Raw genomic sequence first — 26,826 nt, 5'->3', positions numbered from 1 at the left:
GCATGATTTATGCAGGAAGAGGCAAGTCACTCAAGAGATGAACCAAAAAATGAACTAACATTTGAAAAAAAAAAATCCTGTATGAAGAGAATGAGCTGGCAGCAGTCGTGCTAAAAGAAAAACTTTAACTCCAGGTCTAGAAAAAGACACGCATGCATGCATATGCATATTAGCCAAAGAATTTCCATAAAACATGTTAAGCTATTTATCCTTCCCTCCTCCTGCCCCCTCCTACTTTGTCTCCTGTGGTCTGTGTCCGTTTATTCTATTTTTAGCCAACTGGTGAAGGAATCCTGTATTTTTAGTAACGATATCAATAGTCTACAGCACACTCTGACCTCAGGCCATGAGCTAGAGACAGCCAGAGAAGAAGGGGAAGGAGAAAGAGAAGGAGAAAAGAGAGAAGCAGAGGAGGACGAGGACAGAGGAAGTGGAGGCCGTTCTGGAAAAGAGAGATCTCCTCCTGGTGACAGTGGAAGTGATGGAGTGCATGTTCATTTCATGCCAGTGAGCACTGGAGGTTGGCTATCACAGATCATGCAGAGCATGAGTGGGTTAGCAATTAACTCAAGACAAAATAAAAGGTTTTTGGCATAACAAATATTTTTAAAAGTGTCATTTCCTGTCCTTTGGGCAACTATACATCATGTCATGACTGTATAAAAACATAAATGAACCCAAATGTGTTAATTTACTAAAATATCCACAATATTTTACAACAGAACACATCCTGAGGTTATAGTAAAGAATATTTAAATGCAAAAACAGCCTCAAAGGACTGAAAATATGTTTTTATTGGCATAAATATGTGTATTTTTGGATAATATATGTATTTTTAGGGAAAGTTACACTTTTTAGCTGACTCAGCATCACAGCTTGAAGACCATCAATGAAGAATAACCCACGATTTATGCGATTGTGGGTCAAAGGAGGATTACATGATGGCACGACAAACAGATAAAATATTGCTTGGTGTTAAAGGCAGAGCATCAAACATTACAGTTTAGGAGTCAAAGAGCGGAACTGACAGGAGAGACAAGCAGGGAAGAAACAGAGAAAAAGAGAAGGAATTAGGAGGTTGATGAGATTTTAATGTGAAGGTCAACTTGATATAACTCAGGTCTCTATGGAGATATTACTACCATCTTGAGGGGGTGGGGTGCGGGTAGATAGGGCAAGTGGAGGAGGCAGCGAATGCTCGAGAGATGCTTTTGCTGGTTCGACAACTAAAGTCCCGCAGCAAACAGAGGGGTCAGCATGTTTTTCGCCTGTGTGAGCGTGCGCACATGCTGGAGGTCCACACTTTCCTTACTTTTTTTTGTGAGGATGAGAATGTGTGAAAATGAAGGAGTGACAGGGAGGTGTGGGGGAGACAACAAAAGAAAAAGTTGTGTATCTCTGTTTCACACCACATCATGAAATGAGTCACCATTCATGACTTTTCTGAGTCACTTTATTAGATTTTTGTTAGAACATAAAAACAACAAAAAAGAGTTACACTAACAAGGATAATTGCCTACTATAAACTGGTACACTTTATATATCATATCTATTATACTGCATGGTTGTGACATTCAGATTCATCTCTGGCTGACCTAAAATGACCTTTTGCTGCATAATTAACCACACTTCCACTCGTCTTAGCAGGATCCGTTGCTTTGAAAAAATCTAACTATCCATCAAACAAATATACACCATTTATCTTTATGACATAAGAGTGCTGAGATTTGCTGCTACCTGCTTCGATCACACAGTTTTCATTGACAACACTGTTAGCATTTTTTCCACGTATTGAACAGTCTCACTGAGCCTCGCTTTTAATTACTACCAATCAATGCAGTGAGCACATCATTACACACCAAAAAGTCTCCTGGTGTACAACAATCAAAACAGAAATGTACAAGTTCCTGCACAAGCAAACAAGCTTCAAAGAGGCAAAACTGTGCAGGAAAGAAAAGGGCTTCACGTTGGCGTTTTTTTCTTTTCTTTTCTCTTTCAAAATGGTTAAATGACGAATGGTGTTTGTTTATATAGCACTTTTCTACCATCTTCAAGACCCAAAGCGCTATACAGGCATAGTACCCGTTTATACGCACAGTTATGCACCAATGCAAGGTGCTAACAAGGCTGCCTGGAGCAATGAGAGGTGCATTGTTGTGCTCAAGGGTACACATGGGTGCACAGAGAGGGAACCAAACCCGCGATCCCCAGTCAGAGGTCGACCACTCTACTTCTGCCGTTGTACAAAACCCAAAAGTTTTAAATACTTTTGTCTTCTTTGAATTATGAAGTTATATGAAAACTAGCTGCATGCAAAGTGTTCATTTCATCAAGTTGATACTACAGTAGTCTTAAATCAACTTAAGAGGACTCTTACAAAACTCTATTCCACAATGCTGCCTCTGTGTGAGCTGTTGACACACATGCAGTAACTAGTGCATAAGTACGTCAAAGAGTAAGTGAATATCAAGGTGTCATGACATCTTTGTGTAAACGTTAAAATTTGGTTGAGGGAATAACTGACCTGCTGCTATGTCACAATCTAATTGTCCACTATGAATCTAGGATTGGAAAGATAACAGGTACGAAGGGTTTGTGGGACTGGGGGCTTTCTTCAAACAGCGGTCAGAGGTGAGGGAGCAAAGTCTGGATTTAGGAAGGAAAACCCCTGGAAGTCTTCCTGGTTGATGGCTGCAAGCACATCGGGATCGGACGGCGTGAGAACTGATGGAGCTCCGGTGAAGAACTTGTCAAAGTTCTCCCCTTTCCTTCCACCCTGACGAGGAAAAGAAACCTTAATTAGAGCACATGCTCTAAAATGATCAAACCCCCCCACATGACAGCATAATATGCAGTGTTCAAATACAAACTTTTTTGCTCGCCCACATCCTCCTATTCATGCATAAGGCTCTTCCAGAAAGAAAATGTTTTATCTTATCTTCACCTCCTTAACTCCATTTGACAGCCAATCTGGTTGATAACATGAATCTAATCTGGCTAATGGTCCTGGCCTCTAACCCCTGAACACTCGGCTCTCTTTTCCATTGGCCAGCGGGTCACCAAACTAGCAAGTGGCAGCTAATGAAGACATATTTGCATATAGGGGAGCAGGAAACAACGTGGGGTTACAAAGTCTGTCTGGACTGTCTGCTGCAGACAGCTGAGAGCAACACTACAGTGAGCAAACCAAGTGATGTAGGGGAGAAACCAGAGTGGATTTGTGAGGTAAAAAGTGACATTGAGGGGGAAGAGAATTAAAAAAACCACACCAGTCAGAATGAAGGTTATGAAGAGAGGATGAAAAAACTAGAGAAAAAAAGAAAAATATGAAGTTTGAACTGACAGTTCTGGGTTTAAATGGTGGCTGGATCTCCAGTCTTTCCAGACAATCCCAGTCGATCCATCGGAAGAAGGGATGCTCCCTGATTTCCCTCTCTGCCTCCTCTCCTCCGCCCAGACGCTTGGCAGGGTGTTTTGTCAGGAGCTGAAGCAGAGGAGTGCATGATATCAGGATAATTTTTAATGTCAAGACACTCTCATTTCTTTTTAAAATAACTTAGCATTAATAAATGTGAACATTGGTAATTATATTCAGATGAATATTGAAGTTACAATAAGTTTCATTTAATTTTTATGTAGTCCTCTTGAAATGTGTTTTTAAAAAGTTATTTAACCAGATATCATCTGCATGATGACTTTAAAAATATTCTTTGCAAAGAGTTTAATTTCTTGGAAAGATTTTACAATATTATTCACTGGTTCTCTAATTTGAAATTTGCATTTATATCTTCAAAAATTACAGCACAGTTGATATAGATTGGTTTCACTGCCCATATTAAGCCAATCAACCAACCAATCAGAATGAACCAGAATATTTATTTAAATGAGCCATTGGTCACGCATGTTTCTTTCTTTGAATGTAAAATCAAATGTATTCAGTTCTGCAGATTTTACTTGTTATAACTCACATTTGAACATCAGTGATCAAACTATAACTTCCACTTATAACAATATAAGTTACAACTATATAACTTCTATAGTTACATGGGGAAGTAAAAATAAAGGAAGGAGTGGCTTTTTTCATTATGTTACAATAAATTACATTAACAAACTGTCAAACCTCGATGTACCAGCATTTAGAGAACCAAAATTAAGGCCTTCTTAACCTACAAAAAGGCATATTTTAAAAACAAAAACACACAATTTAAAAAAAGAAAGAAAGAAGAAGCCGCTTGAAATAAACCAGCTTTAACCAATCTGACTGTCTAGAATGCCAGACTTTTACCAAACTTTTCATTGTTTTGTCACTAGGAAGGTTTTAAAGAAAAAGCATACATTCTAACCTTCTAAAATGTCAGAAACTGCAATCTGTTTTCTAGAGAGGTGAGTTGGTCTTCCACTTCTCTTAAATGTGTGCGCAGAAGGAATCAATCTGAAACTGACATGATGCAGTGGGTTGGATTTGAGGGTGCAGCTGTATTTCAGTCACTTTCGAATTGTACACATTTGATTTTTAGCAACCAAATTATACATATATTATTATTACACGTATGAAACCTTTAAAAAAGTGGAAATACTTCTCACTACTTTTGTCCATGAATTAGCTTGTAATTTTCTATAGCAAGAGTTATGCCTATTTTACCTGTTTTTTAAGTGGGCTGTTTATCATTATATCATTTGAGAACTTGTACTTCCCGATAAAGGATTTTTTTGTGTTCTGTTTGACCTGTTTTAACCAGTTTCAGCTTTCGCCTGTGAAATTATGGTTAACTTACTACTATGGAAGTTTCTCTTTCAGCCAACAATTCAAATGGGTTTTTGGTCATTAGTTTTATTTATTTTTTAATTGTTTCTGCGGTTTAAAAGTTTGACAAGGAAGAAGAGTGTTACTTACTCCCTTGCAGATAGCGACGGCTTCTCTGGAGAGACTTTTGGGATAGGACACACTCTGCTCCATGATGGACTGAAACAGCTCCTCCTCGTCAATGCCATCAAACGGTGGCTGAAGGCAAAGACATTTAATGAAACACTGTTTAACCGTCAACCTTTGAGCAACTTCTCATCAAAGTCATTCTGCAAAAATTCTTTGAAGTTCCCTTTGAAGTCGTCACAAGGCAGTGTAAGCGTAACTGTGCGTGCACATCTGCTATATTGTTAGGATAAAGATGAGTATTACCTGTCCTGCCAGCATTTCATAAAGCAGTACTCCGTAAGACCACCAGTCCACTGCTTTGTTATACGGCTGATATGCCACAATCTGTAAAAGATAGAGGGAAAATGAGAGGAGACAGCGCAGAACAGTGACAGGCAGAGATAATGAATGAAAAGACATAAAATGCCTGGATGATGTACAGCTATCAGAGACGGGGGGCTGAAGAGCAGGCAGGGAGTCAGAGGATGGGGGAAGAAAAACTGGAAATAAGGAGAGTGAGCACATGAATGTGCTCAGAAACATGAACCTATGGCTACGGATGTATGGGGCTGTGTGCAGGAGAAGGGGTGCGAGGGAACAATTCCTACACCCCCAAGGGAAACGTATTGTATCTCTTCCAAAATGGCAGATGCAGGAGAATCAATGAATGTTTACATAAGAGAATCAATAGCCAGGGAGATTTACAATATGAAAGAAAAAAAAAATAGTAATATGCTTCTTGTACTGCTTTCTGATTTTTTCAGCAGCTTTGTCACTTTTGCCTTGTCGATTATACTTTTTAACACATCACACTCAATATCAGACAACATACAGATAACAAACCTTTGTTTCTCCAATAGCTTAAAAGGCATTCTATTTACATGCTTAGTGAATTGCTTTTCATTCTTTTTAGGTACATTTAGGGTCTTTTTTTTCTCTCAAAGGTGAGATAATTACCTGATAGAATGTGTTCCAATATGTTGCCATGTTTAGATGCCACTGTCAAAAAGAAAACTTTGTTTTGCTTCAAAGCAAAGTCACTGTTCGTGAAATACCAGATTTTTTGGAGTATAAGTGATGTTCTTTTGCATATTTTGGCCAGGAGTGCGACATAGGAGCAACATATATGTGATGATATAAAAAATAAATACAGGCTTGTTGTTCCCCTCTGACAACCACTAGGGGGCACAGTATGTGTGCATGTCTGCGTTTTCTACTGATAACACAAAAAGTGCCGTCCAAAACAAACATGGAGGAGAATCTGTTTGTTCTCCTCCTGAACTTTATGATATTTTTCTTATTTATGATCATTTTTCTAATGCAGGACAGCAGGTCATCAAACTGGGTTATAGAAACACAGAAGTACTGCTGATGGTGCCGTCATTCAAACGCAGGTCCTGCAGTAGAAGGTACAGATCAGCAAAGAACAAAAAAACAAAAAAGTGAACATTCTTGTAAATCTAGATATGGAGACATGATTACCAATGCTTTGGTAGAGCTCTTCAAAAAATAAAAAAATAAATACAAAAACTTGAACTCTCAATGTCATTTGTGTCTTCCATGCCTCCATGTATCGATGAGGCTAAAAACTTGACGTTTGCTTTTGAGCATCAACTTTGACGCGCATCAAATAAGAGGCAGCGGATACAAATTTGACCTGTGAATCCCGTTCATTGTGAACCAGCATTACACTGGGGTTGGTAGATTTGTTCAGAAGAGTTGCACTCTTTTTTTCTTCTTTCCTCTTCTTTGATGTTTTTTCTTCTTTATTATGCCATTTTGGTTGTTGCGACTTATACTCCAGAGCAACTTATGGTCTAAAAAATACGGTAAATCCTTTTGTTGTTTCCTTTACTCTTTTCTTTATTCTATTTTCCATAACTGACTTTGTAGCAGTTTTTTACATTACAGATCTGGTCAACAAATAACATTATTCTTTCCATCTCTCAAAAAATGAGGCTGAAAACTGTTTAGAATTTCTCAAAGGGCATCTCCTATCCCGCACATCTGTGGGTCTCATAAAGCCTCTCTCAAGATTACATCTAGAGGGAGTGTGGTGCAATAATGCAGCGCTTTCACAAGCTTTATGGTTTCAGTGTCGCTGAAACACACAAATCATGTGTGTTCACACCACACACATTTCTGTTGCAGCACTGCCGCTTCTAGCCGTATAATGTTTTGCTTTGTAAATAAAAGATGAATTTGAGTTCATGACAAAAATGTTGAGGAGATCTTGACATTTGAACCAATGTCTACATGAGGAAAAACTCTGAATAACAATATGGTCCTACATAATTTTTATTGCAAAACTGTCTTTGACTTCCAATAAAAGCATATTGTTGCTGACAATAAATGTTTTTGCTAATATTTTCTGGAGAGAGCAGCTGTGACACAAGGCGGCAAAGGCTGACACACGTGTCACACGGCAGGTGTATTTGCTCTGATCAGGTATTGAAAGGCCTTAAATTTGAATGACCACATGACGCACAGCTGATGTGAAGCTGGTTTGGATCCCTCAGTTCTTTCCTGTTTGTTTTAGCTAAAGCAAAACTTAAAAAATAAAAAACTGCTTTGCACAGGACCCTTAAAAGATTGTGATTTGGTGGGAAAGACAGCCTCCAGAAATACTGCAGAGTGCAAGTGACAATGTGGGAATGACTTTCTAATGGAAATAAGTGACACGAGCAAAGTGAGCTGCCAACACCAATTTTTATCACAGCTAAAACGAAGACTAAAGTGGATGGAAATGAAGAAAAACAAAATTAAAAGTCCTTTTGTCACATGGCCTTGGAACAAGAACACCCATCTTTATTTCAGAATAGGCCTTCTAAGTAACTTTTACTTGGCAATAAGCATGTTTATATAACCTCAAAAAGCTAATATTTGCAATAATCAAATTAGATTTCATGCATTTGAGAAACCCGATTATCTTAAGTTCCTGTTCTAAATCCCTCAGTCTACATTCAGATTCCTTTGAAAGCTCCTGTGTACATAAGGACTTCGACTTTTTTTTTTTTCTTAAACAAATCGCCTCATCTGGTTGAAATGTCTCAAAGCTGTCCTACAAAATGAATAGGTCTGCAAAATAAGTTTAAAGGTTTTGTTCTTCTGTAAAAAAACTCTCAATATGGAATAACTGCCATTTTTTGATAAAGTTGGTTAGATTGTCTTGTTTATATGACTATTTAAATAATCAGACTACTCACAAAGTGAGATAATGATCCGATTTTTGGTGTGCAGGTAAATGGGGTCATTTTCTCATCAGTTCTCACATGCAGTTTGAACAAGTGTCACCATTGCAGACTGTGGCATTTAAGAGGTTGTGAATATTTTACACAGCTCTTAAAGCTCAAGCTGGTTTTAATTTGGGATGTTAATCGTTTAAACTGTAGAAAGAGAAAGGAAGAAAAAGGAAAATGTTTCAAATGAAGCCCATTTCTCAACCAGATAGAAAACCTCTGAATTGTATCAAGTTCAGAGGGCTGGTTTATTATTTATCACTTATAATGGAAAGATGTCAGAAACGGATCTCAAATGTTATCGCTGTAAAATACACTCTGTCTCTTTTTCCCTTGAAACTACAAGTTGCCATCTGCAGTGAGGGAAAAGTAAAACCAGTACTGCAAGGTCTTTGAAGGACAATAGTATTTCTATACAACAATCTCACATCACAGGCACACACCACCGCTAATTGAATCACGTGAAGTTAATTATTCAAACATGGATTCAAGGTCAGGGAGGAGAGAAGAGACAGGAAAAGCTACGTTTAAGCTCAAGGCTGAAAAACAGGCTAAGCTAAGACACAGGAGTTAATCTGCTAAAGGGGCAAATGGGAGAAGTTTTACAAGATGCTGTGGTCAGCGTACCTCAGGGGCAATGTAGTCAGGGGTGCCACAAAATGTGCGTGTGGTGTCGCCCTCAAACACGCCCTCCCTGCACATCCCAAAATCTGCTATCTTTATGTGGCCTTCACTGTCAAGCAGTACATTATCCAGCTTCAGATCCCTGGGAGAAGGGGGAGATAAATCATAGAGGCATGAATCATTTTGATAGATAACATCTTTATAACAGTCATTAGCCACAAAAGACATGATAAATCTGTGTCATGTCTGTGCTCCGCAAACGACAGCACCAAACAGGGCCACGGGAGATGAGCGACCCACATTGTTACCTGTAGATGATGCCTTTACTGTGGAGGAAGAAGAGGCCAACTGCCACCTCCGCTGCATAAAAACTGGGGGGTAAGGGGAGGGAGGAGGAGCAGAGAGAAGCGAGTCTTACTGCTACTTGCTTTATCTTACAGAAGAATGGATGAGGATTCACTAATTCAAAAAATGGATGATGACAGACGCAGAGGGGGCTTAAAAGGCTGATGAAAGAGGGGAGTAACCAAACAGAAGAATGCGAGGAAAAGATGAAAAAAAAAATAGATAAAAACACGGGTTAAAAAAAAAAAGCAGAGTGAGAATTCGTTTCAGTTGATTGATCAAAAGGTTATTGATTGGATGAACAGCCGGAAGAATGTGATGAAAAGATGAGATTAGTGGGAGGAGAAAGATGGAGCTTGATTTGATGAGTTTTCACAAGAAACGAGATACAATGATCAAACCCAAAAGATGAGTGCGAGTGTGTTAAAGAACAAGCGATATGGAAGACATGGAGGAAGCGGGATGAGTGTAGATCGAGGCAGTGATTAAAGAGATCTGGCTTTGGAAGACAGGGAGGAAGCGGGATGAGTGTAGATCGGGGCAGTGATTAAAGAGATCTGGCTGCATACGCTGCATGGGGCTCTTTGAACTTCCCAACTTGCTGAATGTGAAACATCAGGTCTCCACCGTTGACATACTCCATCACATAATACAGGCGGTCCTGCAGAAGCAAATGCACATAATATGCTAACGAGGATTCAACTGAGCCACATTCCTAAATGTCGTCCAAAAATCGAAAGGACTCCACTTAGTTTGTTAACCCACTTAACAAACTATGTTTGTAAAAGAGGCAATTCAAAAGGAAATGCTTTTTTCTTATTTTTGAAAAATGTCAGGTGTTATTTGGGGAATTTGTGAATTGAACCTCAGTCTGAAAGGCACAGTAGAGAGATGTGAGGAAGTGAGGGCGTGAGGGGAGGGCTAGAACTCTCCTCTCCACTAGGGCGCTCTCTGTGTCCTCATCCTGGAAGAGAACATCCTTCTTCAGAACCTTCACCGCAAACAGACGCTCGCTGCCTCGCTCCTCTGCCAGCAGCACCTAGATAAGAGCAAGAAGAGGACGTTACCCGAGCAACGATTCTGACACAACGGCAGTCTTTGAGCAGCATACGCTCACAAACAACTCAACGCCAGCTGTCTGGCACTCACTGCCACATTTCCGATAACACAATATGAATTCTGTCTACCAGTGGTAAAATAATCAAGGGCACCCCTTAATCAATCTTTAGTCATGGAATGGCTGTACCACAATGTCGCCAGCTCGTTTTTAGGTCAATGTGTGATGCTCTAGTTGGGAGAAAATTAAATCTGTTTTCAAGCACAACGGCTGTGCAGATGCCTGTAGAAGTCTTAAGAGGATTTTAGTGTAACAGGAGGAACCATTGTTAAAGACCTACTCCAATATAATTCTCGTTTATGGTGTTTTTAACTCAAATCATTGTGAATCAGGAGCAGACGAAAAAATGCAGTTGGAAAAGCTTGTAGCAGGTACATAGGTGCTGCAACTGGTGGGGCACAAGCTCCCTGCTCCATTCCATTCTGATGCATCAACTTACAGTCAAATAGATCCACGTGGGTCTTTGTTTTGTCAGTAATTTTAGGTTGGAGTTAAGATTGAGCTTTTTTGGCTTTAACGGTAATGCATTATTTTTTGGTTGAAATAATGCTTCGATTAAAAACATGCAAAGGTTTATGCAAAGTACTTCAGCTTTAAGTTGAATTGTGTTAATCTGGGAGAGGCTAATTACTCAATTTTCATGGCTCATCATTTTCAAAACCGGACTAGGCTTTGTAAATACTAAAACTTTCTTCAGTCAATCAGCAGATTCCACTGCTGCGCTGCATAGAACTGTGAAAATTAAAATAATTGGTGCCTACAAACGCGGGAGAAAGCTGTAAGAAGATAGAAAAGTGTTTTCTCTGAGCAATTTCCTCTCTTCATAATGCAATATATAATTCATAATGTAATTAAGAAATGGCAGTACCCAGAATTGTGGAGGTCAAGCTGAGGTCTGACAGCACAAGAAAATTATCCAACAGAGCCGCTCATAGGACTACTCACTGCTAAAGCAAATCAAAATTGCTTGTGAATTTAAAAAGGCCCTCAGGAAGATTGCTTTTGGAGCTGCAGCACACTGTTCTGCTGTGCAGTCACACAAGCATAATCCTTATTGAAAAGCTCTGAGAAGAAACCCTTTTCTGGGTCCTTGCTCCAAAAGTTCAGCCAGAAGTTTACAAATGATTCTGAAAGTATCCCCAATGCAATGTGGAAAGAGGAAGAAAAAAACCCACTACAGACTTAAAGATGTGTAGAAGAGATCTGATGGTTCAGCTTTGATGAGCAAGGCTCAGATGGGGATCTTTTTAGCATTTCAACAGTTGAAGAAATGATGCATTCTGTTAATTACCAGCAGAGCAGCAAACATCATGCTGTTGGTAAAATAATGATCAAACAGAGCGCTGTTACTACTGAATAACATGCCAACATACACTGCAAAACCCAAAATATTTTCACTGATCCACTCAGGAATCTGTGGAGTGAATTTAAAATATTGGCACCCAAAATGATAACACTATCAATACCTATCCAGTTCAGATTTGTGACATCAAGAGATGACTGGACTTAAACGTAAATCTGTTTTAACCCCTTCATGCCTGAATTTATTTCCAATTATATATAAAAAAAGTTTTTCCTTGTTTTTCCTTTCAGTGAAATGCTAATTTTGAGCAGCAGTTCTGGATTAGATGGTAGGTTGCAAATTAAAGAAATATGGCATGAAGGGGTTATTCAATACTTGCTGTGAAAGTAAGTTTTACCTAACAATCAGTGCAGAATAAACAAAAATATAGAAGAAAAAAATCAATAATTTTAATGGGATCGTGTAAATAAAAGTTAAAAAAAAATAAAAAAACTATTATCCTTTTCTTGATTGAGCCATTTTAACTTAAGAATAAAAACTTTCCTCTAATAGTTTTTAAATCAAACATTATTTTTTCATAGAGAAATTTTATTTATTGGTGCTTCTTTCCAAACCCTTGACCTTTTTATGACCTTTTGACGAAGTGAAAAGGATGCAAAAAGTGTATGACATCCAAACTAAACTGCAGAAGAACAAAACAAGTTCCCACCCTTTAGGATACATCTCATCTTCAGCAATGTGTCCATTTAGCCTAAGACGATTAGATAACTGAATTTAATGTTTAATCAAAGCCCATCAGGCCTCAAGATATCATAAACATTAATCTAAAAAATGAAAAAAGTGGAGCAAATCTGCTGTTATTATCAGACATTAAAAACACATTTAAAGGGAATTTCCACACTCCTGCGAAATTGGCTGCTAGTGGGTAGCTCTGACTGCTAATGACGCTATAATTTTCCCTAAAGAGAGCCAGATGATATAGGCTTTAGAGAGAAAGATATGGAAAGCGCTGACAGCAATACTGTTTAAAATTGTCCTGCCAGCCAAAAGTGAAGCTCTGCGCCGGGCGGTCACTGACAGCCGGAGATGAAGGATCTCATTTCACTTTTAAACAGATGCGAATTGTGCAGAAAATGACTGTTTCATATTCAAGAAGTCAATGTGGCTGAAAAACAGGGGGTTCTTGAAGAAGATTATGTGCATTTGCAGCTGCTGAAGAAGCTCCCAGCCTCTTTGAGAAACCCTGCTGTCCAGCATGATTACATGACCTGCCCTGCTTCATGATTACAAAATACCTTACAAGGAAATTGACTAAATTGAAGTCACCACACATCAGAATATTACATATCAGTGCTTCTCCTTTACAGGCTTGCATTCAGTTTTCCTTTTTTGTCACTTTCTGCAGGTCCTTCCCTTTTCCTGGCTGCTTCTGTCAGTCTTCTTCTCACTTTTCCTCACACAATAGCCCCGGGGTGCATCTCTCCTTTCTTGGGTCTTTTTTTTCTCACTTCTTACGTAAGTTGAGTCTATTTCTCCTGTCCTCTGTGGACTCTCCTCTGTGGAAAGTTATGAAACTACACTGGGGAATTTTAGAGAAAGGAGGAAGGAGTCCAACTTCTCCCTGTTGTTTTTTTTTTTTTTTTTTTTTAAAGAGGAAGAGCAAAGCTTTTCTTAGAATGATCGTGTCCAGGAGGACCGACTGTGTGGTGTGTGAGAAGATGGACAACCTTGTCTATTGACTGGTGACACCTCAAGTGAAACCAGGGGGTTAAGTTGAGTAAAAGGAGAGACAATGAGCATTTTAGAAAGAATAGAACCTTCTTTTCCAAAACACCTCAGCCTCACTATTCCCAGGTGTTCCACTGTAAAATGCCACTTGAAGGTCAAGACCATGAAAGAAATTCTTCAAAGCCAGGAATAATTCTGTTGTGTTCAGCATGATGAAGCTCTTTGACATCACCTACAGCTGTTGGATCAAAGGTACTGATTGTATTCAGCGAGGATGACATTTCATCATGTTTACCTTGCCAAAGCTCCCTTTGCCCAGCACCATGAGGAAGTTGAAGTCGTGGATGCTCACTGTGACTTTGGTGGAACCTGACTTATGGACCGGGAGACAGGGTTGGATGGGGATGGAGGACAGGGCCACAGGGAACGGCTCCGGCAGCGGGGTTACCACCACTTGAGGCAGAACGGGCACTGTGACGTCTGGCTGAGGTTCCTGGAAAATCAACGGAGGATGTTTGTGAGATGAATGGCTGGACAACAACCAGCAAACATACAGAAAGCATATCCAACCCCCCTGTTTTGAAATACAGTCAAGCAGAACAATTCTGCACCCTGCTGGATGAAGCGAGCAAAAGAACAGGGAGGGGGCCTGTATAATTTATTATCCAATTATCTTGCCAGAACACTAAGATAATTCGTCTGTTTAATTTCTCAAAGTGAATTGTAGACACCAGAACATATCCCGACCCAGTGTTAGCAGTGGCAGCTGTTTATTAGGTGCAGATGATGAGAAGCTGATATAAGGTTATTTCAAATGATAAAAACAAATGGCTATTTTTACGCTAAAGATGAAAGATTGTTAGATATTGTAGTACCTGCAGGTCAGGGTCCGGTACAGGAATATTGTAGTACTCTCCCTCATCTTGAGCCAGGAGCTTGAACCATCCACTGATGGGACGCCTGAAAATCTCACTGACACCAAAGGACAGTGCACCCATGAAATCATTCCTAGACGTCCGGTCCCAGTCCCACACCTCAACGGACAGGCGTCTGTCCCACTGGTGGCCACGCACTGAGCTGGATGAAAAACATCAACAGTTAGAAAGACTACCATTGAAACAGTTTAGTCACAAATGTTAAAGTTCTTTAGTCTGGGTATATGACTTGCTTTTTGGTTTAACTCAGTCAAGGACTCACAAAGTGAAACTCTCATTCCACACAGGGTTGAGGGTCGAGCGGATGGTCTTGGTTTTCTGTTTGCTGTGGCTCTTTGGATCTGGAATCAGCTTGAGTTTTACATACGGGTCTGACAATCCGTTGGGGTCCATGGGCATCAGGTTGCGAGCCTCACGCACTGATTAAAAAAACAATGATCACAGATAACAAAAAAATAAGTAAATAAATATCTCCAGGCACTTGCAATTTTTGTTTTAATTCATAGTATTTCATACAGTCCCTCTATGGATCCAGATCTTCTGCTCACCTGTCACGTAGACGTCCTCCTTGTCGCCTCTGATGGTCAGGTGGATTCTACCCCTTTTCTCTGTGTGGTCCTGTCCGCAGAGACTGGGCACACTGGTCTCACACCTTCGATGGACGTTCATGTCACAACCTCAGAAAAACATTTGTTAAACCACAAATGATAAAATGAGATTATTTACTAAACTTTTAATTGTCTTACAGTTAGCACCACGAAATGATTAGTTGTAAAATTATGTGCTACAGAAATGAAATAGACTTCATTTTTTTGTTTAGTTGCATCTAATATGAGTGTAGAGCTGGTATTTTTTTTTACATAAATGCATTTACTATTCATTTATAAAGAATTAAAAAAGATCTAAAATATTTAACTCCACATAAAGTTGTCAATTTCTTATTTGCAATTTTTAAAAGACAAAAATGTTGCTGGGTGTTTTCTTCATTGCTCTGACTCTGACACTCATTTTTACATTTTCACAGAGGTATCATCTTTTTTGTAGCCTTTTAAAAGCTCAACATTTTACAGAAGCAGATTTGGATAGTGGAAGTTTGGAGCAAAAGACCAGTTCTTTAGACCTCAACAAGCTGATAACTTTTCTTTCAATCCACCAGAAGAAAGGACTTAAAAAAGACAAAATGTTTTTTTTTTCTGATATATGGCAATGTTTTAGCAACATCTGGACTTTATAAACACAGAGGCTTTGGTTCCCGCTAAAATACAGAATGTGTTTTACTGCAGGACATGAGGCAGAGTTTTTATACACTAGCTCCGAAGCTTGTTGCAAACAGCATCTATGCCAAATTTTGGATTCTCCAGTATTCAAAAGGAAACACATGTTGGCTGAAATGAAAACTGGTTCCTCAAACACATCTTCAACTTAAACCGAGACAAACATTTATTTCCCTCCTGGTATTAAATTTAGTGATTTCCAGAACTTAAACGGTTACAAATTCTTTTCCTTGTGACCATTTTGCTTCTCTTCTAAAATTTTCAAAAGTGGCGATTTTCATAAAGACTTCCTGTTCCCTGTGGATTTACTTTTAGTTTTCCAGATGCAAAGGAGGCGTGTAAGAAATCCTATTTGTCCATTTACTTGACAAACTCATTTCTGTCAAGTCAATGTTATTACTGTGCTGTGAAACTAGCCTACTGTGCCGTGTGCCACTGTGTGTCTGTGCCATGGGAGTGGCCCCTTACTGGTACATTTCATGCCCTGGTGGATGAGGCCGTACAGCAGCGAGCCGCAGTGGTCGCAAAATGTGGGACTTGAATATGTGTGGACCTTAAATGTGTGTTGACTCTTCAGGTCCTGGAATAGAAGAATAGAAGAATTATGGTGCGGCCCTTTGGGAAAACGCACAGACGTTTTCGTTTAAGGGAATAATGAAAAGAGGAGTGAGGAAGGAATTTAAATGCATCACAGAAAAGAGGTTAGTAAAAAAATAAAGGGTCAATAATGTCAGTGATGGACTGAGAAAACACAGATGACATCTTAATCAATAAGGAATCATAACAACAAAAGATTTCTTTTACATGTATTTTCATTTGGATTCAGAATGCCAAGTAAAAGTAAAAAAAAAAGGTTATTTATAGACCACATCTTTCCCATTTTTGAATAATACTTTACATATATATACTATTACATATATATATTTATTTCATTCTTTTCAGTCATTTTGTCTCACCTTTTCAAGAAAAACCTGAACATGAAACATGAACAAAAAACTTGAAACCATCAACTGTGAAAATAATATGAAAAGTGACCAGAAGTAAAATACATTTCTCAAAACATTAGCTTAATAAATAGGTCTCAGAAAATGTTAGAAAATCTTTTACATCTAATAAAGATCTGACTGAGGTTTGATGTCATTTGTCTTGACATAAGAACTTGTGTAAATTTCCTTTTACATCTTTTTGTTTTTCGGTTAATGTGTCTTTATCTTTTTAAACATCCTTCTCATTTGTTTGCTACACCTAGACAGGAAACATAGATGTTCCTATAAAGGAGGACATACCTTGCAGTTAGGGAAGGCAGCACCTGTGTGAACAGTTATAAATGTGCTTCGCAGGAAGCTATAAATCCTTTTTCATTTCTCTTCAGTTCATTTGAACACACCACCACCCCCGTGCTTTGTATGCTACCGTCTCCTGATCTGCGTTTCCCCCCTGTTTTGCTTTCAGGCTTCAATTTATAAGCACTGTCACCATATTTCTCAGACTTCTCTGTGTGTGTTCTTTTTTTCCCCCCCTATCTAACCCTTCTTACTTCAAATAGGCACAGCCCTCAGAGCTCCAAGAACACATTTTCCCTTTGATCTCAATTTCTAAGTATTTGGGAAAAATGCCACAGCAGGAAAAACATGAGGAAGAAGGAAATCTCCCTGAATACAGAAGAAGGTTGATCAGTTTGTTCCTCCCTTCCTTCTCTAATTCTCCCTCTTATCAGTCCTCTCCACCCTCCACCTGTGCCTCTATCTCCAACTCCCCGCATCTCGTCGCTCTTGTTGGATGAGTGTCGACAACAGAGATGAGACGAGGCTGTGCGATGCAATGGGTGCGTGAACTGACAGATGACTCATGCGCAAGAGTCACCGGGAATGAGCGAAAGGGCTAAATGCGACAGAGATGGTGTAAATCTAGTTTGAGATGATGAACATCTGTGACAGATGCATCCGTAGGCATGCTTACGTCAGGTCTGGGGGCCGCCACAGAGCCAGGACAGGTGAAGGTCACAAACTCGTGGCATCTTTTGTGGACCACAAAACTGCAAACTGGGAGGAGGAAGAAAAGATTTCAAAAATTGTTTGCCCGTTTGCTGAGAAAAACATCCAAGATAATGTTGTTTGGCAGAAAAATAGAATTAACACAAAAGCTTATCTGTACCTTGACACTGGAATCCTTGCTTTCCAATACCCCTAAAGGAGAAAGGGCCATGGATTAGAAACAAAAACAATCTTCTCTGTTCCTCTGAGAGGCAAAAAATGTTGCTTATGCAGCAGAGATAGTGGCTTTGCATTAAACTGTGCTGTATTAAGACCGAGACATGCAAGCACAAACTGGAAATCAACAACACTTGTAAAAAAGCTTTGTTAAACTAACACTTTGAAAAACAAAATCATTATGTGTGGCATTTAGGTGTGTTTCTTTTCGAGGAAGCACTGCTGACCTGGTCTAGCACACGCGTGCACGTGCACACACACCGTTTGTTTCTAAAAAGTTGCAGTGTTGGCTGCAGTCCAGCCTCTGCTTTAAGCCTTAATTGAATAATTAAAGCCATTGATTGACCAAAGTGTCTCCTCAGCAGCTTTGTTATTGTGAATTCACTTGGTGTAGGAGGTCTGGAAAGTCAGGGGAGTGAAACATGACCAACAGCTCTGCTACAAGCATACTGGAGATGCTCAGGAGTTCATAGAAAACTGACCATAATCAGCGATTTACAATCGGTTCACCATCTGGCTGATTAATAATTAAAGATGTGCTGCACAGGGTGATCTGATCCTTAATCAACATTCAGCAGAAGTCTGTGTATGCAGTCACGAGTGCAGAGGACCAGTACTGCTTCTTGACCAGCAGAGAGCACAAGACAACCAAAGACATTTGTTGAAAACTGGTGGTGGGGGCTTACAGGCTAAGAAGACACGCTTCAGATGGATGCAGTCAGTGTATTCAATTTCAATTTGATATGTTACAAACTTAGAATCTACTAAACTGAGGAAGTAAATAAACATTCACAAACATTTTCAGTGTGAAATATTTGGTTGTTTCGCATTAGCATGCAAAAAAACTGGTTCAGGATAACTGAAGATATTTTAGTAAAGAGAAATAACAGTTATAACTCACCCTCTTTTTTTATATTCCATCATCCACCCAAGAAAAACATAAACACTAACACAGGTGCTAGCTCACCTTTGCACAAACAAGTGACTCTATGAAATGTTTTACATGTTTTGGTCTGTATGCATAAGTGAACAATTTTGGAGCCAACAGATATTTTTGTAACATTTGAGTGTGTGTGTGTGGACAGACCCCACCCCTTTTAGATTTATTATAAATCAACACCACAGTCATGATCATAAACTCCTAGCAATTTGTTGCTTTCTGATTCCACCCCCACCCTCTTCTAAAATCATCCATCTAACTCCCCCTCCCCCTAACATCCCTCTCTCTTCTTCTATCCTAATTTTCCAACAAAAAACGATTCCAAATCAAATACATTTAAATAAAGTTTAGTCTAAATTAGAAAAGGGGTCAAGTCAAATACATACCATGTGTGCCAGAAGATTCATAAGTAAATATGTCCAACAAAAGAGGCCTTCAGCTCTCATCTGTGTGCCTAACTTTTGGACAGGACAAGTTTAAAAAAAGAAAAAAAAAAGATGATAACAGTAATCACTGTAGTAATAAATATGGGTTTATTGAGTACTGTGCAAAATACCAAGTTTAGTTATGTTTTATGTTAAAGTTAGGATTAAAATATTTCTTGCAGACATTTTTCTGATCTGGTTTTTCTTTTTCTTCCTATAAAGGCATTTATAAGTATTTTTAATTGGATTTGGTTTTTAATTTTAATCTGCTAAAGTGCTACCCAAGTAATTAACCATCTGTATCTGTTTTGAAAAAGATTTAGATTAGATTAAGAGACTTTGTTTTCGTAGCACAGCCACAAAATGAACATTAGCACATCAACATATGATCACCAAAAATACTTAAAAAATACAAAAAAACTTATTTTAGAATAATGTGATAGTATTAATGCAAAAATCACTTATTGTCAACAGCCAAAAAAAAAAGAAGATGAAACTACCTTTTTTTTAATGTTTGGTGGTCACAGAAGATAAGTTACTTCAAGTAGCATCCTTTTTTCTACCAGTAGCCTCTTTAAAAAAGTAAAAAAAAAAGAAATATATATATATATATATACATATATATATATATATATATATATATATATATATATATATATATATATATATATATATATATATATATATATATATATATATATATATATAAATGTTACAATATTAATCATCAGCACCAACTGCATGGAAAGCATTTTACATATAGCTGACTTCACAGTGAACTACTGTTGTTTTGGTGCCACTACATGTGTGGGACATTCATAGCTTATCATTAAAAAAATTAATTAGAAGAAGCTATAAAATAATTAAAACTGTATATATTTTTGGATTTGTTTTCTTTTGTGAGAGATTACATCCACTTCATTCAGATAAACAACTGCACATATTTAATGATGTTCATCTTTTTTTTTTAATAAGGATTCATTTCTTTACAATAGAAACAGTTTTAATTAATTTATGTTAATTAATTTATTTTCTATTAAGGTATGCTATTTTAGTGTGGTTAAATGACAGGAAATCTGTGGTTGTCACTGAATAAACTTTTGGATTCTTGTGTTCTTCCCTCCTGTACCAATTCAAAACATCAACTTTTGGAAAAAAAAAATACTGAATTAATTTTTCCTCTGAACTTCAGGAGGAGATTCAACAGATTACTATCTTTCTGAGATCCGATTTGCTGTAATTAATTCTTTGTTTTTAATAAAGCATTAATTCTACAAAGATTTGCAGCCTAACAAGCTACAAGCAACTTTTTATTGTACTTTAACTTAATAAGCAAGCTATTTACATTTACAAATTAGATCCATCTTCTTTTAATCTTTAATTAACCTGACATTATCCCAGGGGTTTCAAATACCAAAGTGGGGGCTGTTGCTCTGACATCTTGTGCGAAGGAATGGAGTTTTCACCCTGAATTAAGTGCCGCCACCAAGGCTATGACAGAAGCCAGTTGGAAAAAAGGTCCTGAAAGATACCCAGAGGCTGTTGGCGCATACAGCACTCTGAATCCGGCATATGGTACGTCTCCACCATATGTCCAAACACGCAGCCACTTCTCCACACAATTACTCATACACACTGAGATGCAGTGGTCACAGGAATGAACAGGGTAGCACAAAACTGTTGTCTATGTGCATGCTTTATTTGAAACAACATCCTTGTGAGCGTGTCAGCAACAAACAGTTGACACTAAAGCTTTATTGTTTACTTTCCTGCTTGGATGCATTTTTAGGAACTTTATTTTTCTTTAGAGGAGATTTGTTACTTTCTAAAACACTCTGCAGTTTGTCCAACAGGCAGCTTTGTAGACAGATTTTTGTTTTGATTTAATTGTAGTCAGCTGTTTTAAGGAAACATAATAAAGTTGGATCATTATAGTTCAACTTTTGTTAAAGTTCTTGTTTTTTTACCCCTTCACTGGTAATATGAGTATCTCAGCTACATGTAAGTGATTTTTCTAAGTGTGCATGCACTGCAAACATTTATGTATAATGTGTTACTGTGTGTGCTTATGTGCTGCAGTGCACAAAGTAGCTTCCCCATTGTGTGGGCAGCAGGATGGCGGTAAGGCTGTGTCATCTCATGAGGTTTGTGTGAGCCATATCTCTAGCAGGCAGCTAGATTTGATGGGAGATAAAAATTATGGTCAACTTCGGCACTTGATGTTGTCGTGGGACGCCACGGGGCGACGGCGAGTGAACGAGTGCAGTTGCTTGTGCGTAAGTGTGTAGCAGTCAGTGAGTTTGTGTGTGTTACCAAATGAAGTCGGTGCAGTGGCTGCAGAAGGTGGGCTGCTTGAAGAATCGTGCTGTGAACTGATGGTCTTTCACCTCCACAACCCTTTTGTGTTTGAGGGCTCCTTTCCTCTGAAACACCGGCACCCTGGGTGGAGGGGAGAGGGGCGATGGCAGGGGTGAAACGCCAGGCGAGGTTGCAGATGTAGGGGAGGCCAGTGTCAGTGGAGAGAGGGAAGGTGAAGGGGACACAGGGGTGGACATGATGCCTGGAGGATGTGGAAAAGTAGGAGGAGGGATAATGGGGGTGGAAGGTAGCAGTCACTCCCAAGGCCTTGGAGCTGTGCTGGAAAAGGACCTTGAACATGGGAGAGGGTAAAAGAGGAGGAGGAGAAAAGGAGGATGGATGAGAAGTGTAATGGGTCACAGTGGAGACAGCAGTTGTATTAATGGCACATGGCATGAAGGGTAGGGAGCAGCGGCGCGGTGATATGACGAAGAGAGAAGGGAAGAAAAAAATTGAAGTTGCAGAGAACTCCTGAGAATTCCTAAACCCTAAACGGCTCTCCCACATGCTGTGTGGGAAAGATGTGCCGTTTCTAGTGTGTGTCCCACATACTGCGTATCCATCCCTCTGCACCCCCTTATATCTCGATTTTCCTGCCAGCTACGTCTGGCCCCCACCCACCCCGTGGTCCTTATGTCAACCAACTCCTGTTGCCATGTGAACAACACCCCCACCAGCTGCTCCAGTATCAGAGCATCCTCTCATTTTCCTGCTCGTCCTTATTAGCAGTAGACCCATTTCTGCAGAAAAGTTTGTTGCAGAATAACATGGATATGTGTGCAACTAATACATGAAAAGATTAGCATCAAAGATTTGTTGAACCATAAAGAATGAATTTAAATTCAACAAGATTTTAATGAACATCCAAAGAAGCCCATTTCTAAAGATTATGCTTGTGACATATGGTTGTCTTTGTAAAGTAACAAGGGGGGCTAAAATGGTTAATAAAGTGAACAGAAGGTAAAATGATCATTCTTAGACTACATAGAAACAACATTTACTGTCAAAAGGATAGCAACAAATGTGCACACACTGCAACTGGATAAATTAAACACAAAATACCTGAATTTGCTGCAAGTGAGAAGAAATCCAAACAAATCCACTTCGCCGTCTCCTGCCTCCCTCTGGGTTTTGAAAAATAAAGATGGGCCCACCTGTAGCTGCTTACCTCCAAAAAGAAGTAGAATACTGCAAAGCTAAAAAAAAAAAGCTGGCAACAAAAATAAACCTTAAAAAAAGGCAGGGTTATAACTTTAAATAGAAATAACAACTGTTACGATTCGAGTTTCTGAGACCCAAAGATAGCAGAGTGCATCGGTATATCTCCTTTAACCCAGAAAAAGGATGATGAGGAGGAAGAGACAGAGGTGCTATTCTCTTTCCAAGATAGATTCTGTTTTTACGAGGAAGAAGACAAGAGGTGGAGAGAGAGACAGTGAGGAAAAAATAAAGTAACAGAGAGAGAGGAGAAAGATTGAGGGGAATAGGCGGCGATTCATTTTGAAATCTGGGTTACTTCTCTCAGGAGAGGGTGAGTGAGGTAAAGGAAGGAGGACGATGAGAGAGAAGCTGCCATTTTGCCACAGTCAGTACAGTATGGACATGCAAATGCCAACTGTCTCTTCCTCTCTTCTTCATATGCCAGAAGGGGGAGAAACAGAGGGAGTGTTCATGGGTGTAAGAAAAGAATGCAGAACCTCAAAGGTGGGGAGCCCAAGAAATGATCCGCTGAGCGCAGCTAAGCCTGGAAATAAACAGAAGTTAGCAAAGAACCCAATCCACCAAGGGATCAACAGGCCTCTAAAATAAACAGCTCTGTTGATTCTGCAGCAGAGCAGCTCCAAGATGTCTTAGGCATTTCAATGATCTGAGATCAGAGCATGTAATGCCATAAAATCACTGCTCTACTCCATGTTGAAACCAGGTCAGCCAAGTCTGATGGGAAGGGTAGTTTCTGTGAGAGAGAAGTTGTTTGTTGATTACTCGCGCATACGCACGCATTTGCTCACAAATTCCCACACACACGGCAGTTGTCATATGGGTGGTGCGCAGGAAGTCATCAACACTTATTGGCTTAGATATCATTATAGCTAAAACATTTGGCAACATTGACAGACACAAATCAAAAATGAATATCAAGAACAAAACAGAAACAACAAAGCAACACAAATCATGCTTTTTCTTAATTTACAATTACTCTTCGCTGGAAGGATGTTATGCATTGTTGTCGTTATCAACAATTTTGTTGTGTTTTGATAGTAGTAAAAATCCACAGATCCATCCATTAATCAACAGTTTTGTTTTTTAAAATTCTCGTGTATGAGAGAAAATGATAGCAAAACAATCTGGTTAACCTGGTTAAACTGAAAGAACAAATGTGCAACATGTAGCTAGAAGTGCCATCTTTTTGCAGCATCCATTTAAAGCAAACATTCGTTGCATTGCCTACAACCACTGGAGAAGGATGTTTGGCCAGTTTCACTTCCGTACGTTACTTAGTTTGTTAAGATTCTTTTACTATTTGCTGATGCCTAAGCAAATTCAAGTCCATCCTGGCACGTTTCTGAAGCATGTAGGGGCAACTGGTAATTTTTAATGCATGGTAAAAGACTTCCTGTCTGTTTAATTATTTCAATGGAAATGCATGTGAAGTGTCTAGCAAAGCCAACAGCATGTTGCTTTGGGAAGCTGCTAAAACATGACAATACATGCCCAGTGATAGCACATTTGTTGACAAGAATGAGTCCTATGCACTGAAAATCAGTAAGAGTCAGCCAGTACAACAATGGTTTGGATCACTGTGGTGTTGCATCACAAGCTGCCTTCATGTTTCTCCCCCAAATATTTGAAAGTGACTCTGTGACTGCAGAAGAAGCCCAAATTATTATATCTCCACCACTGTCCTTGTTACATACTACAATGGTTTGTTCAGAAACAGTTTTGGAAACGTCAGTGTGCTTGGAAATCATTTAGAAAGAAGTCATTAACTGCAACTTTTCCTTTTGTGGTTCATGTACTTGTCATCATGTATGGACTTCTGTTTATCTAAGGTGTTATTTAAAAAGAAATTCAGGCTATTTTGGAAAAGTTTTGTTTTTTTTCCACAAAAAAAGAAACAAAGCAAACAAAGTGTGGTATGGATATAGAACACAACAATACACCCGCTATTTTTCTGTCTTCATGTTTTGTTTTTCTAAAAGGTGATCTAAATACTTTTAAAGCCATCGTCGTATCAGGTTTTTCTTTAATTGGATGACCTGTCTAGGATATACATGTTCAGAGTATTAAGCAAGCTGTTGCTCCCTATTTCATACTTTTTGTTGAGTGGCTTAGGGCAGGAACAAGATCTGAATCATTGACTGAATAAGAAAACTGGATCAAGTGAGTGTGACGTCACCCATAGAAAATAGCTTACTTCCAGCTCTAATGAATTTAAGTCAATTCAATCGGCTTTTTTTGCCGTAGTTGAGCCAGAAATTGTCAGAAAGCAGTTATTGGTCCAAATCGGACTGAGACGACATTTCATTGGCAACCACTGTCAACTCTAGAAATCCAGATCCCTACCACTGAAAGTGGGCTTGAGGAATATGTCAAATGTTTTGAACGTTCGTCGTGAGACCCCATATTTTTACTAAGGCACCTGATTGGCCAGTTTATAACTTTAATAACTTGCACTGTTGAAAGAATATCATGAAAAAAGCAGGCTTAGCAAAAACATGTTAAAAATATGATATCAGAGCAAGAATAGTTTTTCTGACAAATATAATGATTGATTATTTTGGAACCAGGGGGAGGAGTCACTTAGTAGAGTTCTTATATACAGTCAGTGATTTGGCCACACTATACCTGAAGTGAGAACAAAAACAAAATTTCCAAAAGACACATTTTTATATTTGTAAGACCAAGATTCCCAAAGTTGTATTTACATTAGAAACATGTTGCCAACAGTCTTTTCAAAGCCTGTAAAAAAACATACCAGTACTCATACATAAAATGGCAATGCCTGGGTTTTGAGCAATCTTGATGAGAGCAGCAAGCAGATGCAGAGTGGAAAGCAGGGAGGATGGGGCGGATTGGTGTGGGACAGGGAGACTAAGGGAGAGCGTGAAAGGTTGAAGGTCTAATTAATGGAAATGTAGGTTATTAGTCTCCTGATGAGGACACTGGCAGAGAATTAATTAACAATTATAATTAGCAATATTGTTAGAGAGCAAAATGGTGTCAAGCCAGCCAGATAAGAGTGAGCCAGTGTGCAGAAATGTGTGCATGTGTTTGAGGCTATCGCCACAGAAAAAAAAGAAACAGCTGTGTGACCATCCCCTATCTGACAATGATATGTGTAATTTCAGCATTAGTCATGCAGAAGTGGCAACTGATTGGAAATGATAGGAGGCTTTCCGCACAAACCACCGCCAGACCTCTGTTTTCCGTTGTTGCATTCTGGCCCTTAAGACTAACTCTTCGCCAGCCTTTATCTCAGATGAGTCATGCTCGCATTCTGCTGTCAGAAATAAATGAGGGAGATGTCCCTGCATAGTGAGAGAGCTAGAGAGAGTCAGTGGATGCCAGAAAAGTACCAGCTGTGAATGCAGCGCTCAGGATAGTGCACTAAGAAAGACAACACAATGGCTCACAAAGATGCAAGATGAGTCAACACTTGTGGCGCTCTATCATGAAGCCCATAGGAGCATTCTTTGTAGTGTTTGATCATGAAAGTGGTGGTGGAGAGGTTACAGTTAGCCAATGATCTTTTAGGAGTAAAAAAACACAAAAAAAACAATGGTGCAGACAGACTTTAAATACTTATCAAATTGGAAGTCGCGATTAAGAGCTGACAGACCAATAATGAGAATGAAGCAAACAGAACCCCAAATTTCAGCTCTTTTTTCCATTTTTTTCTCCATCTGCATGTGTCAAGCCTATTATTTCTGACCATGACTTAATGACACAGAACATTCTCCACTGATAGGGTCATTTTTGAGCTAGAGCAATGAGCAGTTTGCCAATTATGGGCATTCATTGCTGTCTAACGAGCACTCATTCCCACCAAGTAGCAGCTTCATCCTGACAGGCTGGCTTTTCTTCTCCAATGAAATTAAAGCAAATTGACTTGCCTAGCTGTTGTTTGTGGAATCAGAGATGAAGTGGTGCCTGTGGTAATCATACGTGCCAATTATATGTGTCTGCTTTGAACCATGCCGGCTCAATTTGGCAGCATTGCTTTTCTTTTGGGAAGCAATTCTGTTTGCTTTTCTTTACATGAAGGGCAGTCCACTGTGTATTTGGATTTTAGGAGAGAACCTTCACACCAGTCAGATGAAACATTTGGCAGGGGATGAAGGTCTGTCAAAATGGCTTCCAACTCTTATTGCTGGAGTGAATAAGCCTACTCTCTGTTTTTTTACATTGCTGACTT

At 39.1% G+C, this 26,826-nt stretch overlaps 1 protein-coding gene across 2 annotated transcripts; it reads right to left on the bottom strand.

Annotated features, from left to right (window-relative positions):
* Positions 1-1,431: 1,431 nt before the first annotated feature.
* On the bottom strand, positions 1,432-25,119 carry LOC101164921 (protein kinase C alpha type). Of its 2 annotated transcripts, XM_011485382.3 has the most exons (17): positions 22,473-25,119; positions 21,366-21,701; positions 17,632-17,663; positions 17,437-17,519; positions 15,946-16,057; positions 14,752-14,880; positions 14,466-14,622; positions 14,144-14,345; positions 13,564-13,761; positions 9,986-10,159; positions 9,690-9,781; positions 9,084-9,146; positions 8,779-8,917; positions 5,177-5,257; positions 4,895-5,002; positions 3,344-3,484; positions 1,432-2,776 (listed from the first exon to the last, which is right to left on the bottom strand). In XM_011485382.3, the coding sequence occupies exons 2-17, from the start codon at positions 21,605-21,607 to the stop codon at positions 2,615-2,617; spliced, it is 2,115 nt and encodes a 704-aa protein (XP_011483684.1). In that variant the 5' UTR covers positions 21,608-21,701; positions 22,473-25,119; the 3' UTR covers positions 1,432-2,614. The 2 variants fall into 2 exon arrangements, with proteins under 2 accessions (XP_011483684.1, XP_004078231.1); XM_004078183.4 differs by having other exon boundaries at positions 21,366-25,119.
* Between the last annotated feature and the right edge of the window lie 1,707 nt (positions 25,120-26,826).

Source organism: Oryzias latipes, chromosome 16 (assembly GCF_002234675.1).
Source record: "Oryzias latipes chromosome 16, ASM223467v1".
NCBI classification, from domain to species: domain Eukaryota; kingdom Metazoa; phylum Chordata; class Actinopteri; order Beloniformes; family Adrianichthyidae; genus Oryzias; species Oryzias latipes.
Note: the sequence above shows the minus strand (reverse complement) of the source record. Positions and strands in the feature narration are given on the sequence as shown.

Bases quoted from the DNA above. Each gene is read 5' to 3' on its own strand.
- LOC101164921 (XM_004078183.4), bottom strand. From the start codon at position 21,607: ATGTCCACCCCTGTGTCCCCTTCACCTTCCCTCTCTCCACTGACACTG. The intron at 14,346-14,465 runs GTGAGTCCTTGA...TTTTTCATCCAG, and splicing joins TGGAATGAGAGTTTCACTTT to CTCAGTGCGTGGCCACCAGT. The intron at 2,777-3,343 runs GTCAGTTCAAAC...TTTCCTCGTCAG, and splicing joins CACCATTTAAACCCAGAACT to GGTGGAAGGAAAGGGGAGAA.